We start from the raw sequence: 14,349 nt of genomic DNA on the forward strand, positions 1-14,349 counted from the left end.
CTGGCCTCCAGAAGACAGATGAAGACTGACTGGGACAGAGAGAAGAGCCGGATAGCTCTTCTAGATTATTATTATTTTTTTTACAGCTAGGAATGAATTTCAGGGTAGGGCTTATATTTCAAGCGCTCCCCTGAAAATCATTGCTGTAGGGTCCCCTTCCTCCTACTGTGATCAATGGCAGCATCAGCCCCATCGAAAGCAATGGGATAGCATCTCGGACCTCTGCCACAGCTGTGGCAGGGGATTTCCTCATCCCTGCGGTCCCCGCAGGGATAAAGGAATCCCCTGCTATAGCTATCACAGCTGTGGCAGGGGAGTGCAATATACTCCCTATGTTTTCAATGGGGCTGCCGCCGGACCCTTTGAAAACAATGGACGATATCGCAGATTTTTCTTAATGCCTCGAGGCTGGAGTGAAAACATCGCAAGTGAGAATTAAACCATTGAAAATCATTGGTTTCATTATCATGCGTTTTCACTCAGTATTGTATTGCAGGAAAGTCTATCGTCAGTGGGTAAGAGCACTTAAGGTGAGGACTTTATTGTTACATAATGAGTCTAGGAAAGCTGAACAGCCAAGACTGCTGCCAAATATCCTAGTTTACAATACAGAATAAATGCATCATTATTGTGGAAAATCTGGTGATAAACCCACAATTAACTGTAATAGCAGTCATATTGTTGTCTCCCGGCTTTCCCGGACTCCTTAATATGAAATGTGCCCAATCTAATAACCCTACTAGATTGTATTAGGACATTGCTTATATATAGCAATTCTACTATATATAGTGGAATCTACAAGGGATCCCCTATGATCAGATCCCACATGTGGAGTGGGTCCTCCAGTAACATTATATTAGGTAGTTATTATAGGAGCACTTTTGGGCTCCTCAACCCTGGCCTAACATTACTTGGCTTGTCTTCTATATCTCAGGATAAAGGCTTCATCACATGGATGTATGCGCAACTGCACTTGCCACTATGGAGCGCATTTGCACATAAACAAGGTACATTTGTTTTTACCTTTCAAACTCTGTGCTAGTTCGAAGAGAAAAAAAAAAGCAAAAAGATAGATTCTGCCCCATCTTCTCTCACATGCTATTAACGGGCGAGAAGCCTACTGAAAATGGTGAAACCAGCTAGTGAAAATGATAATATTGAAATCAGTGGTTTTGTTTCGTCCTATTATGCAGTTGTGATTATCACGGCCATATAACGGGACATGTAAATCCCACCCATCTGTTTACGCCCGCAGACTATCTGCTTTACCTGAAATGAAACATGAAGCAATTTACCAAATGTTCTTAATTTAAATTTTCTGTCTACAGTTCCCATGCAGATCTATGTGTCTCTATGGTAACAGACTGCAAACAAACCTGAGTAGTCGGATTCTGAAGTCATACTCCCTTCTATTCGTCCCCTACTTCTTACCAATATACATTTGTAAAATAATAAGTGACAATATGACCGCAGGATTAGACTACACAGGGTTTCTTTGTAGTCTGTTAAGGGCAAAAACACATGGGCGGGCTTTTCTCCCCTTATGCGGTTGTGATAGAAAAGATAGGACTTGCCCAGTAGTGAATACATTGTGCGGCACGGAGTTTGAATGACCGGTGAAGGGGAAAAAATTTCTCTCGTACATGCGCAACTACGCTCCGTAGCGGCAAGCGTAGTTGCGCGCACAGACGTTTTTTGGCCGAGACATATAGGTCTGCATAGAAGCTGTAGACACAAAATGGTAGGAGATATTTCAATCTAGGAAGACTATACTATTGATGCTTGGATTTCTGAAAGAAATATTTGAAATTGGGATGGACTGAGATGTCAGCCCCTGGCCAGGACTAGTGACGTCACTATACCTGGAGATGGTCAACCAAATGCCCAGCTAAGTAACAGTGGAGCAGAGAGTATTCTGCTCTGCTTGCAGCTTCAGTCAGGGACCTTTCACACGCGACGGAATATTCTGCAACAGCATTGTGGAATATACTGCCCCTGAATCCCGCACCAAATTCTGCACTGCACATTATGGATTTTGATGTGGAATTCCCATCAGGGTTCTTCTATTTTCAATTCCACAAGTTAGCAGTGCAAATTCTGGGCTGAATATTCTGCAACACTGATACAGAATATTTTGTCTTGTGTGAAAGGTCCCTTAGAACTTAACTGCGGCATGCTGCTGTCTGAATAGGGTAAAAAGGAAGGTTTCGGTGCCCTTGAGAACAAACCAACTTTGCTTGTAAGACCTACTCAGACACAATCAAACGTCTTCGCAGTGTACTACATTTTATGGACCTTTATTACCACAAAACACCATAAAAGCACCTGTAGGATGTTGTGAAGAAGTCCCCCAAATTGTTCAAACTTTTAAAAACCATTTTGATTTAGAAGAAAAAAAGTGCCCTCAAAAATGTTCCTGCAAAAGTTCATCCAAATATTCCACCACATCGCCTTCATCATCATCTGCGATATTCTGCAGGCCAAACTCATACAGTTCCTTTTGCTTTGTAGTGATGTTGAAGTAGAGAGCAGCCTCCGGCCTGGGTTTGAAGTTGTCTTCTGATAGTCCCCACTTCTCCATGTGGTATTGGTAATAGACCATGTTTTGCTTCATAACTTGGTCACCTGGGTCAAAGAGCAGGTAGCTGGCCACGCAAGGGGCAGCGTTCCGTACATCATTGAGTTTATAGTAAGCAAATTGCAGGTAGTGGTACATTGTGGCTACGAATTTGTCCACCACATAGCCTCCAATGATCGGAGTAAGCGTGCTTTCACAGTTAATTTTGCATTTGAGGACCATAATGTAGTGGTCAGCCACCGATTGATAAAAGTCTTTGAAATCATTGATCTCTCGAGAGCCTTCACAGGCTGCAATGCATTCTTGGAATGTCTTGAAGAAGTCAGGTAATGCCATCTCCATATCTGAGATGGAGGTCCTCCAGTTTTCTCCATTGTAGGCCCTCACGGCTCTAATGAACAAGTTCTCATAGGTCTTGGTCTCCAGATCCTGGATGTGCACGTCTGACTCCGGCAAACTCTTGTAGTATGCCATATTCCTCTTCATCATCTCGTCATCGGGATGGAGCAGGAGAAATGTGTGGGCTGCAGCAATGGCTTTCGGCAAATTGTTAGTCTTAAAATAGGCATACTGTAAAAACTTATATGGTTCACGGGTGTGAAACTCCTCCATGGTCTCACGGCTTGGCTGTGACTGTCGAAATGCAGGGAGACCTTGCTTACATCGTTTGAGGCACTGAGCCCTTATCAGAATATCTCCAAACACCTTCAATTCAGGAAAGTTATTAAAACGACCAGGTTGTTCTGTCTTGTTCTTGGCAGTCCCATCTTCCATCAGAGGTCTATTGTCGATTTGTGCTGTGCTGCAGTTAAGATTACAGAAAGCCTCGCTGTCCCTCAAGAGCCTGTACAACCTGAGACTTATCTCCAGGTAGTTGACTGTCTCGGGCCAGTTCTCATTGCTGTACTGGTCTAGTGCATACTTGTAGGCACTCTCTAGAGGCATCAGCTCGTCTCGGGGGTAACTCCTGAAGCTATAACGCTCATACTGAGCGTTTATAGAGACAATGAAGACAAGGAGCAGCGTGTAGCCAAGACTCTGGATCATGATGAAGACAACCCAAAACCCAATGAGTGTTGAAAACCACGTCTTAACTTTTTGCATGCAGAGAGTTGGTGAAGAGTCTTAGGATTTTCAAGATCCTTCAGTCATACCTGATTAGTCAGGATACGGAATTCACAATTGATCCTGAGAGTCCGGTTTGTTCTATAAGGTTCCTAAGTCATTCCTGGTCCTCCAAGAGTCCTGAACATTCGGATGCATGGAATACACAGCATATATTAGCTTCTTTCAAATGTAGCTGATGTTCTCCAGACCGAAGCTGATCCCCCCTTTGACAGTACTTCCTATGAGCACAGTACCACGTAGCACAGGGAGGAGGGGGCTGTAGGAAGTTTCTGAAAGTTTCTCCGGTTGCAGCAGGCGGAGATCTTGGGAAGGAATGTGAAGCATCACAGAGTAACACTCCCATTGGCAGGAAAATAATCCCCCTCCCTTTTCTAAAAAAAATATAGCCCTTTCGCAACTTGCAGGGGAAATAGATTTCACACATGTTGGAGGTTGTTCAGGGCTCTCCCGGCTGTGAGGCCTGAGGCTATGTCTATTCACTGTCCTCACAGTGACACATGGGATTCTACAACCCCCTCTGCTGGGTGGGAGGTGCAGTCACGGCAAGGCTGCCACATAGACAGAAGCTGCTGTTACATGCGGAGAGGGATTTGGTGAAGGACTTTCCTCTATATTTAGTATATCATGTATGGAACAGAAAATCATCATGTGCCATACTATCTCCTGTATGCAAGCCTCCCATGTGTGATACTGTTTGCGGAGTTTCTGTATCTTAGGCTGCCGTCATATCTGCGCTGGAATCTCCGTTCGGATCCGGCGCAAAATACTGGAAGAAAAATCGCTGTATATAGTTCAGTAAAATGACGGACAGCTGAAAGCAGACCAAACCGACCCCATTAAAGTTAATGGGGTCCGTTCAGCGCGATTCGGTTTTGTCATAAGACGGATCCGTTTGGCCAGGGGGTTCTCCTTTCTTCCTCTAGATCGGAGCAGGAAAAAGGAACCCAGGTGTGAAAGCAGCCTAAAGGCTTTTTTACACGAGAATATGCACAAAAACGCTCGCTGTAGCGCAACTTATTTGTGCATGAGCAAGGTTTTTTTTAGGTACATTTGCGCACGTGTCTGCGCATTGTACTGTACTTTTCGCGCACACAGCCAGTTCACACGCGCGCAACATTCCCCTTCTGTGGATTAAAAAGCTAATTAGCCTAATGGGGTCCAGATGTGTTCTTTTCCCCTTATTTTGCGCAGTGTTGCATGCTTCCTTTTGGGCATTTGCGCACCTGCCATAGACTTCTATGGGAAGCCTTTGCAGCGTAAAACACAGGAAGATAGAGCAGGGCCTACTTTTTTTTCAAGCGCGGATTCTTTTTTCTGTGTTTAGCATGTGTATATTTTATGCGCACAATAACATGCGCAAATATGGTTGTCTGAATAAGTCAATTGTTATACTGTCTGTTGAGCTGTGAATCTAAATCTATCATATATGATACTACTGGTATCTGCTGAACTGTGTATCTAAGCCTATGATGTGTAATACTGTGCACTTGTAATTGGCCATGTTGGGGTAGGACCACATCCATGCAGAAACGTCAAAAAGTAACCTGCCATCAGTAGATATGAGCGAGCATACTCACTAAGGAAAATTAGTCGAGCGAGCATTGCCCTTAGCAAGTACCTGCCCGCTCAGAAGAAAAGATTCGGCTGCCGGAGCGGGGGAGCGGTGAGTTGCGGGAGTGAGCAGGAGGGAGAGAGATATCTCCCCTCCATTCCTCCCTGCTCTCCCCCGCCGCTCCCCGCTGGCACCCGATTCTTTTCTTCCGAGCGAGCAGGTACTCGCTAAGGGCAATGCTCGCTCGAGTAATTGTCCTTAGCGAGTATGCTCGCTCATCTCTAGTCATCAGGTTTGTCCTATGTAATCCAAGCTATGCACGCAATAGTGCTGATAAAGAGATTGCCATATTGCTGTATACTGCTGTTATACGTGCCCTGGTACCTTTATAATCCTTTAACATTTTCCCTAGCTGAATTAAAATTAGGCAAAAAGTCAGATTTTCTTCACGTAGCCACGCTAGGCAAGCTTCCCGGTTTGGATAGTCAGGCATATTCATTTTCTATCCCCTGATGAAATCCTGCGCAGCCGCTGTGTCAAATGATACCCAAGCTTGTGTACTAATGTCCACCTTTACTTGCTCTCACTTCATTTGCTGAATGCTTATGCAATTTGAGGGTGTTCTTCCCCACACTTGGAACATGCATATTCACACCTTCTGGGTGGCCTTATAAGTCTCCGTACACCTAGGTGCTCTCTACAAGGAGAAACAATATGTAGTGGCTCAGTACATGCTTTCCTGGCCCCCTCCATAATGTCATACATGTATGTCTAATGTAGATGCTCTCAGAATGACAAGACAGTTTTTCGGTGTGTATTGCACAGCTGCAGCATGTGATGGGTTAATGTCTGCAAAGTGTGAGCTGACTGTCTGTAAATGTAACAATTTCTGTCCTGTCTCACTGAGAACAATCACACTTTGGTCTACTGGCTAACACGGTACCAAACCTTTTTTTCAATTTCTGTCCTGTCACGTGGTATGAGAGAAGGTATAAATGTGAGTGCTTGAGAGCGGAAAAAGGGGTTCCATCAGCTTCCATCTCGAGTTCCACCAGAGAGAAAGCACAGAGGCACATGGGGGCACCTTCAGCCCTCATGTGTTGAAGATGGAAGAGACGGAGCGATTTCCCAGAGTGCCTGCTTCTATGATCAGTAAGTGAGCCCACAGAGAGCATGAGCCAGTCCTAAGTTTTACCTACGCAAGGCCCAGTGCGGAGGTACTCTTCTTCTCAATTGTTCACGCCCAAGAGTCCTGAAGTTTGGGACCGCTGGGTGATGGTACGCATCTACAAATGTCACTCACAGGCGTCCTGAAGTCTGGGATTGCTGTGTAGAGGTACTCATCTTTTAGATAGTCTTCCAAGTGCAGGTAGAATTAGGAGTAGATACAGTCTATTTTGCCTTGTATCTGTGAAATTGTTACAAAGTAAAGTTATTCCAGACCCTGACCATTACCAAGGACCTGAGGTGCTATAATATTGTCTGTGGCTCAATTATTTCCCCGCAGAGGTTAATGCCGGTGGGTGCCGGAACGGTGGCGTCACCCATGACAACCCCTTCACCTGTCCTAAGGTTTATTGGGCATCCCCATGCCAGGGATGTCCGGAAGAGGCCCAGCGCTACCCTGGCCTTGGCTGCGTGCACCCCTCCAGGAGGGAGCGAGGCGATTGCCGCAATGACAAGCCAGCATCTTGCCCTCCCAGTTCCTCAGCGTATGCCATGTGTCCAGGGTCACCCTACGGGATGCTGCAAATACACTTCCTGACCCACTTCTATAGGCCTCTCACTAGCCAAGCCAGAAACCTACTGCACACTGATAACGGGCAATCACCCCAAAACACTGTCTGTGTATGGTTATTCTTGCTTTGGCTCACAATTCTCAGTAATTGTTATAAGGCTTCTTTAAAAAGTCTGACATTGACTTGCAAGAATGCGGTCTTCCAATAGGTTTTGCTGCAGAAGTATTGTTCCATCTTCCCCATTTCTCCTTTGCTGCCAATGCCTTCCTTGGTAATCCATAACTAATCAATGTGCTTTCACACCTGGGTCCTCTTCAACATCTTCTGCAGCAAATTTGCATATCAGCTTTTCTTTTCCCCTTCACGGTCTTCAAACATTTTCTCTATACTTGAAACATTTCCCCCTCCTTCCTTTTGTCCTCCCTATCTACATAGAATATTCTTTCCCATAAATCGGAATTAGACTCACTTGAGACTTTCTCCTTAATTGCTTTTGCCCTCCATCACTGTCCACTCTTCCTCCATTGCCTATAGTCATCTGCTACTGCTCTGTTCACTGCAGTGACACACTATACAAGTATCTGTCTCTTAGTACAGTGCTATCAGAAGCCAATGGCCCTGTGTTCTTCCTGCAGTTGGAGTGACCCCAACATACTTTCTCAAATTCCATGCTGGACTGTCCAACCAACTATTGTCCCTCTAGAACTGGTTGTTGGACTTTAGCCTGGAAAAAAATTCACCCTACCTCCCAGTGGGTATCCTAGACTATTAACATGATGTGGGAAGTATGAATGGTTTCCCTGAGATGGAGAGGAGCCCCAACGAAGGCCTGGAGTGGCAAGACACTGGGCTCCATGATCTGTACCCCAGCGGTTAGAGGCTGGACTACTAACTTCCAGTCTAGTTGGAAAGAATTGTTGGGCAGCAGGCCACTAAACTGCTGCCATGCTGCTTCCCCAGACACTGGTGGCCAGGCCACTTTCTTCCAATCCAGCAGGAGCAAAATTTAACTGCCAGCTGCCTCTTAGTTACTCATTTTACTAAAAAAATATTCCATCAGCTGTAATGTGAGCACCCTAATTTAGTCAGAAGTGGGGTAAACTGGGACTTCTGGTCACGTAGTCTCATTGCTATGGAAAAGCATGGGCCCTTCGAATTATTTCTGTGCTGCTGTCCCACTTGGGGAAAGAAAGGTAGATGACCATACAACTGCCACATGCCTCACCACTAAACTTCAAGTCCACCTACTATTTTGGAACATACTTGGGGCCCTGATGGTGTTCTGGAACAGTTTGGGATCAACTGCTTCCTTTTCGGATTCCTTGCTGATGGTGGTGCCGCTCCTTGGTGGACTATAGCAGTAATCTTTACCATCTTTCCTGGTTCGGATCCAAGAACTAATGTGTCTTAACTTTTTCTCAGGCAATGTGTGCCTTGAGTTACCTGAGCTGTCCTTAAAAGCCTGATCCTCACTCCACCCCTTATTGTTCCTAAGCCTACAACTCCCCTATGTATTCTCACAATTCTGCCCCTTTTCTAATTACACCTTCCCCAGGTAGAGAGAGCTCACCTTTATGTCTCCATTCGACCAGCGCAATTTTCTCTCACCAGCGATGACTACTACAACTAACGTAGCCTTTGGGCTAGGGATGCCATGGCCCCTCATGCTTCCATGGGCTTAGTCACCCCTTGTCACTAATTGTACATAGGGAAGATAAGCCACCACCAGAATTATCTGACACTGGCTGACTCACCTCCCCATTCTCATTCTGAACACAAGCACTCTTAGTTGATACAAGTTTGTATATGTATAGGAAAGTCAGGAGAAATGGATGTTGGTTGAACAAGCATTCGGCTGACCGCTATCTAATGTGTATACCTAGCATTACTCCTAGTGGGTCCACCTCCAGGGTTTAACTTAATGGATATAATAGAACCCACTACTTCAACTTACTTATATCTCTCTGGTAAAGCTGGGCACCAACTAGTATGGCCACTATTACATTGTGCACATGGGTTATCACCCAGCTTGCGCTGAATCCTCAATGTCCTAAAGTTGTTGAGCAGAAGGTCCATTGTATAATTCGGCAAACTGCCCATTCAAAAGCCTGGAAAAAAGTTTAGTGATGACCCCTTTAAATTTTAAAAACGATCCCCAAGGCTTGCTAATGGATTGCAGATAAAATATAATAAAAAGAATGTCCATTGAATGGTTTTATTAAAAAAAAGTATATAATTACCAGAGATACTAAATGTAGTAAAAACTAGCAATACTCGTCACATTGTGAATAGGGAAAATGATCCAAATTTCCATAGTTTGAGGCATTCTGCGCCGGTACTGATGCATCCACAAAGCCCTCTCTGTTACCCTGTAACGTGTTTATATATATGTCCCACACCGGCTGGGAACCATCCTGTGTTTTCTGCTTGTTCTGTAAATTTCTTTCCAGGTTCCGTCTCCTCTGCTTGAACTCTAGGATGGTCTTTGTGTATCTGTTGATGGTTGTTACAGATGCCGCCATGCAACAAGTGAAAGAACCCCACGCCAAACTGTCGGAGAAAACACGATATGCATTATTTTATATCCCCTCACTGATAAAATTATATACCTGGTATAACAAAAGTATGTAACACAGAAACTCCGAAGCAGCATCTTAATCAGGCATACTCGTATCTCACACAGCCGAGAGACCCAAAGTCCTGGTCAGAATCACTGAGAAAGAAGTTTCAGCCTGGACAAGAAGAGATAATGTATCATGGTGGCGTGTTCTAATACAAGAAGTTGTGTAGCTGTGAATGAGGGAGTGTTGTGAGTTAAGGAATAACCCAGCCACCAACCATCATCTGCAGTATTTGGGTAGTAGTACAAAAGGGTGCATCAGAGGAGGAGTGCTGACTACTTACTGTACTAGATAGGTGATACAGAAGAGGAGATAGCTACAAATTGGAGGAGTAACTCAAGAGATGGGCTAGCCTAAGGCCTCCTTCCCACGAGCGTGACGGGCTCCGCGCGTAATATTACGCAGTGAAGCCCGTCACGGCGCCCCCCAGAGCCCCTATACTTACCTGCGGGAGATAGCGTGAAGCCGCTTCCCCGCCCACCGCCGTCGCGTCGTGTGACACGCCCACCGCGTCACGTGACGCGCCGGCCGCGTCAAATGACGCTGCGGCGGTAGGTGGGGAAGCGTTTTTTTCACGCTATCTCCCGCTGGTTACAGCGGGAGATAGCGTGAACGGACGGCTTCCATTGACTGCAATGGAAGCCGTCAGCGCATACAGCCCGTCCTCACCCGCAGCAAATAGAGCATGCTGCGGGTGAGGACGGGAGAAATCGCGGTGCTTAATTCCGCGGTGGAATTACGCATCGTGAGCATTGTGCTATTAGGTTCAATAGAACCTAATAGCAGGGGGCCACGCAGCGGATTTTTGCCGCGAATTTTCGCGGCGTAAATCCGTTCGTGGGAAGGAGGCCTTTATACTGGAGGTTTCAGAAGGGATAAAAGTCAGTGTAAGAGCACCTGGTGCAAGAAGTAACTGAAATCCAGAGACTGATATTGCTGTTGATTGGCCAAGCTGAATCCCCTTCAGTATTCCAGGAGTAGTATAGAAGTTTACTCGCGCAGCCTGTTTATACAGACAGATAAATCATTTGCTTGTAGATCATTCAGTCGTTCACATTCACAGTACCAGTGAATATGAACGACTAAATGATTGCTGTTTACATGCAACGATGTGTAAACGAGCGAACGATTATTTTTATGCCTACATAAAATGGGTGATGAATGAGAAGTGAGCAAATGCTTATTATTCAATCATTGGCCATGTCCACACCAACAATAAGCATTCAAATGCGAATGATCCAGCCATTTGTTTTTCTTTTAATGATAATCATTCCATGTAAAAGCAACCTAAGTTGGTCGAGTTCTAGTTGCCCGGCAAGCTGAACTGGTGTCAGAAATAGATAAATGCGTGGAGGCCACAATGGTGTCTATGGAAGGGGCTTCCTATATGTTCTGACACCAGTGCAGCAAGCTGGGTTGATCTCAGCAGAAGATCAAGCCACAATGGCATTTCTAAAACACATTATGAAAGAGCAACATGTTCCATTTTAAAAAAGTTGGACTTGTTGGAAGAATGCCCGGTGGTGGCCAGGTTTAATGAAATAGAGCTGTCATGCACAGGGAACACCAAACTCCAAGTGACAACCATGGCAAGCCAATGTTTTTAAACCAGTTTTTCCTGTCTTATGTGAAGGCAGCATAATCTGGGAGTACCTCAAGGTGACCATCACACTACCCATCCTTGTGGTAGGAGTAATCTAGGCATCTGCCAGATGGACCGATGTCCACAGTGGGCCTCTCCAGTGGTCATTCAGCCCCCATTGCCCCCTATCTGCTGTTAATCTTTTACTTATGATTTTCAGTCCTTCCTTCCAACTTCTGCATGCCCTGTGGCACTGTGTGGGTACTGTTGAACCTTGTCACCACTGGAAGCTAGAAGTTTGACAGTGCTTGCATGGAGGAACACCCCTGTCATACCCCTAGCTCCCGATTGTCTGAATTCCTGAAGGTCCTAGCAGCATCTGTAGTGATTTTTGGCTGGGCTGGAGGGTTAGGGTTAGTTTTGCTGTTAGTCTTACATTATTAGCTCTACATGCTTCCATGTGACAGGTGTTACAGGAAAGCATGTACAGCGAATAATGTAAGCCTAACATGAAAACAAACCCTAACTCTCTAGGGCAGCCAAAAATCACTACAGTCTAATTGCCTTGCCTGTCTTGCTGCCCTGTTGGCTCTGAAGTACTGTGCACACAGAGATCGGTGCCCCACCGCTGGCAACACTGTCATCCTTCCCCCTGCCCATGCCGTAGCGGCGTTCAGCACAGTGGATGAGGCCCTGCCAATGCTCTCCGCACTTTCAGGGGATGTGGCCGCTCCCCTGCCTCCTCTCCCTTCAGCAGCTGTCTTTGGCGCTGCTGCCGAGAGGTGGATGGGGAGTGGAGTAGCCCTCAGCGGCCGCATCTCGCCGCTACAGCAGGGGGGAGGACAGAGTGGCCACCGGCCTGATCTTGCAGCTACAGCAGGGGGTGCCCGGCAGCGGGGTGGCCACGGGGGAGGACAGAGGAGAGAATTCAGCCAGTCAGAAGCTAGGGGCGTGACAGGGGCGTTCCTCCATGCAAGCCCTGTCAAACCCCTAGCTTTCAGTAGTGACAAGGTACAATAGTACCCTCTGTGTGATTATATACTGTAAAATGTGATTGTTCTCAGCAAGAGAAACGACGTAGTCTTGTAGATATGATACCTTTTAATGGCTAACAAAAATACATGATGTAATAATAGCGAGCTTTCGTACCAACGCAGGGTACTTCAAGTGCGAACCAATCACATCCATATCTGTGCCTTGTCATAAGTATGTATGTTATAAGTGTGTATAAATATGCATGCCTCTTCAGATCCAATCCATTTAAGCCGGAAGAAGTACCCTGCGTTGGTACGAAAGCTCGCTATTATTACATCATGTATTTTTGTTAGCCATTAAAAGGTATCATATCTACAAGATTACGTCGTTTCTCTTGCTGAGAACAATCACATTTTGCTCTACTGGCTAACACGGTACCAGATCTTTGTTTTCATTATTATATACTGTGTCACATCTACTGGAATCACATCTCCACTGCTCACTACTTGTCTAGTGTTCTTAAATTATGTTATTTTTGTGCAAGTGTGTTACAGACAGGATGTCTACCGGAGACCTGAGCGAAGTAGCTGCACTACCGGAAGCCTACTCTGATGATTTCTCACATGGTAAAATGGACTTTGAATATTTGTATTCTAGAACGTGGATCAACTCAACTTGTAGATGCAAAACCTATCAGAGTAACACAGTTCCTTCTCATTTGCACTCTACAAAAAAGCCAAGGTGTTGCTAAAACACTTGGTGGACAGTCATATCAGATAGAGCAAGAGCCATGGGCATCTCCCATCATGTTGGTGATTAAAAAGAATGGGATCCTATTCAATGGGTGTGAAGCTGTGCTAGTTCAAGTTCAAGGTGATGGTGAAAGGGTGGTCATCTATGCCAATAGGACATTGAACGACACAGAAAAATCCTGAAAATTACAATTCTTTCAAGCTGGAACTGTTGGCAGCAGTATGGGCTGTTACTGAAAAGTCTTGTTGACCTCTTAGTTCACACTGTGGACTGACAACAATCTCCTAGTGCACATGGACACTCCCAAGCTGGATCGGCATTAGATGGTCAGACTCAGCAAGTTTAAGTACAAAGTGCAACCAAGTGGAGACTTTTAGAAGATCAGTCATTTAGGAACATCAGCCTAGCTGTAGAGGGAGAATATTACTAATCAGTGAAGCCGCAGCTTCAGCAGCAAGATCAGTTGGCTCTCGGCACACAGGTGCTATACCGACAACTGAAGCTACCAAGTGAGATAGCCTCACTTGGTAAATTGTGCTTCCAGGCAATGAGGTAAGTGGTGGTGTTGAGTAGATGGCACAAAAAGAAAGGGCATTTTATGTCTGCAAAAACATTTCCCTGTCTACAGCGGTTCCATTACCATTCGTATCTACAGAGAGCGGCCTTCGAGGTTTTTAGAAGAACAGCAAGCCCCATTAGGAAATATCCAGACCTACTGTCCTTGGCAGTTGGTGTTGAGAGATCACAGATGTAACAATGTTTAACTTGACTTAATACATTAAGATAACTTCCTTTGCCCTTCCCATTACTTTTCAATGATTTGTGGTAAAATAACTGAGGCCCTGCGTGAAAAGTACACATAAATGTGTACAGTCTCAACATGTTTCTGAGATGGCACCAGAAGCAGCCATAGTTAGCCATAGTTAGCTTTCCTGCAGCAGAAGCAACACCTTTGGATGAACAGTAGTGGGCGCCAGTGCCGGACGGGCCAAAAATATTAGAAAGGAGGGAAGAGTCTCTTGCACCAAATGGAGGGGTGGAGGAACAAGATCCCGAGGAGCAGGACTACTCTCAATGGCCTAATTTTTAATAAATGGGTCTTCAGATTTCAGAATTATGCCTCTAACGGCAAGATTTCCGGGCCAGCAACCGATAAACTGGTGGGAGAAGGTTCAACATACAGAGATACAGCTACACCTACATCAAGCATACCCCAAGCATACCCACAGCAAAGGATACCAGAGTCCCGTTTAAGAGAAGAAATGTTCGCCTGAGCAGGAAGGGTTGTGTTTTTTTCAGGACTACCAGGGAAGTAGTAGTTTCTGGAGCAGGAACAGAAAGTGATATTGCTGTATGACAACAGCTTATGTTTTTTGTGAAGAGTCCTGCAGCAGGAAAGCTGAAGTGTGCCAAGTGCTGTG

The 14,349-nt window shown here is 45.4% G+C and overlaps 2 protein-coding genes across 2 annotated transcripts in view; both read right to left on the bottom strand.

Moving 5' to 3' along the window:
* Positions 1-2,281: 2,281 nt before the first annotated feature.
* On the bottom strand, positions 2,282-4,045 carry CRTAP (cartilage associated protein). The gene has a single exon (XM_066586659.1). It carries the CDS (start codon positions 3,680-3,682, stop codon positions 2,405-2,407), a length of 1,278 nt encoding a protein of 425 aa, XP_066442756.1. The 5' UTR covers positions 3,683-4,045; the 3' UTR covers positions 2,282-2,404.
* A 5,151-nt stretch (positions 4,046-9,196) lies between these two features.
* GSG1L2 (GSG1 like 2) overlaps positions 9,197-14,349 on the bottom strand; it is a 78,215-nt gene continuing 73,062 nt past the window's right edge. Inside the window, exon 5 of the mRNA XM_066585856.1 lies at positions 9,197-9,547. Coding sequence (XP_066441953.1) covers positions 9,262-9,547 — 286 coding nt within the window. The 3' untranslated portion in view covers positions 9,197-9,261. The remainder of the gene's footprint in view (positions 9,548-14,349) is intronic.

The sequence above is a fragment of the Eleutherodactylus coqui genome, chromosome 13 (assembly GCF_035609145.1).
Source record: "Eleutherodactylus coqui strain aEleCoq1 chromosome 13, aEleCoq1.hap1, whole genome shotgun sequence".
In the NCBI taxonomy this organism is placed as follows: Eukaryota; Metazoa; Chordata; class Amphibia; order Anura; family Eleutherodactylidae; genus Eleutherodactylus; species Eleutherodactylus coqui.

What these genes read in the sequence shown, in the direction of transcription:
- CRTAP (XM_066586659.1), bottom strand. Translation starts at nt 3,682, where the DNA reads ATGCAAAAAGTTAAGACGTGGTTTTCAACACTCATTGGGTTTTGGGTT.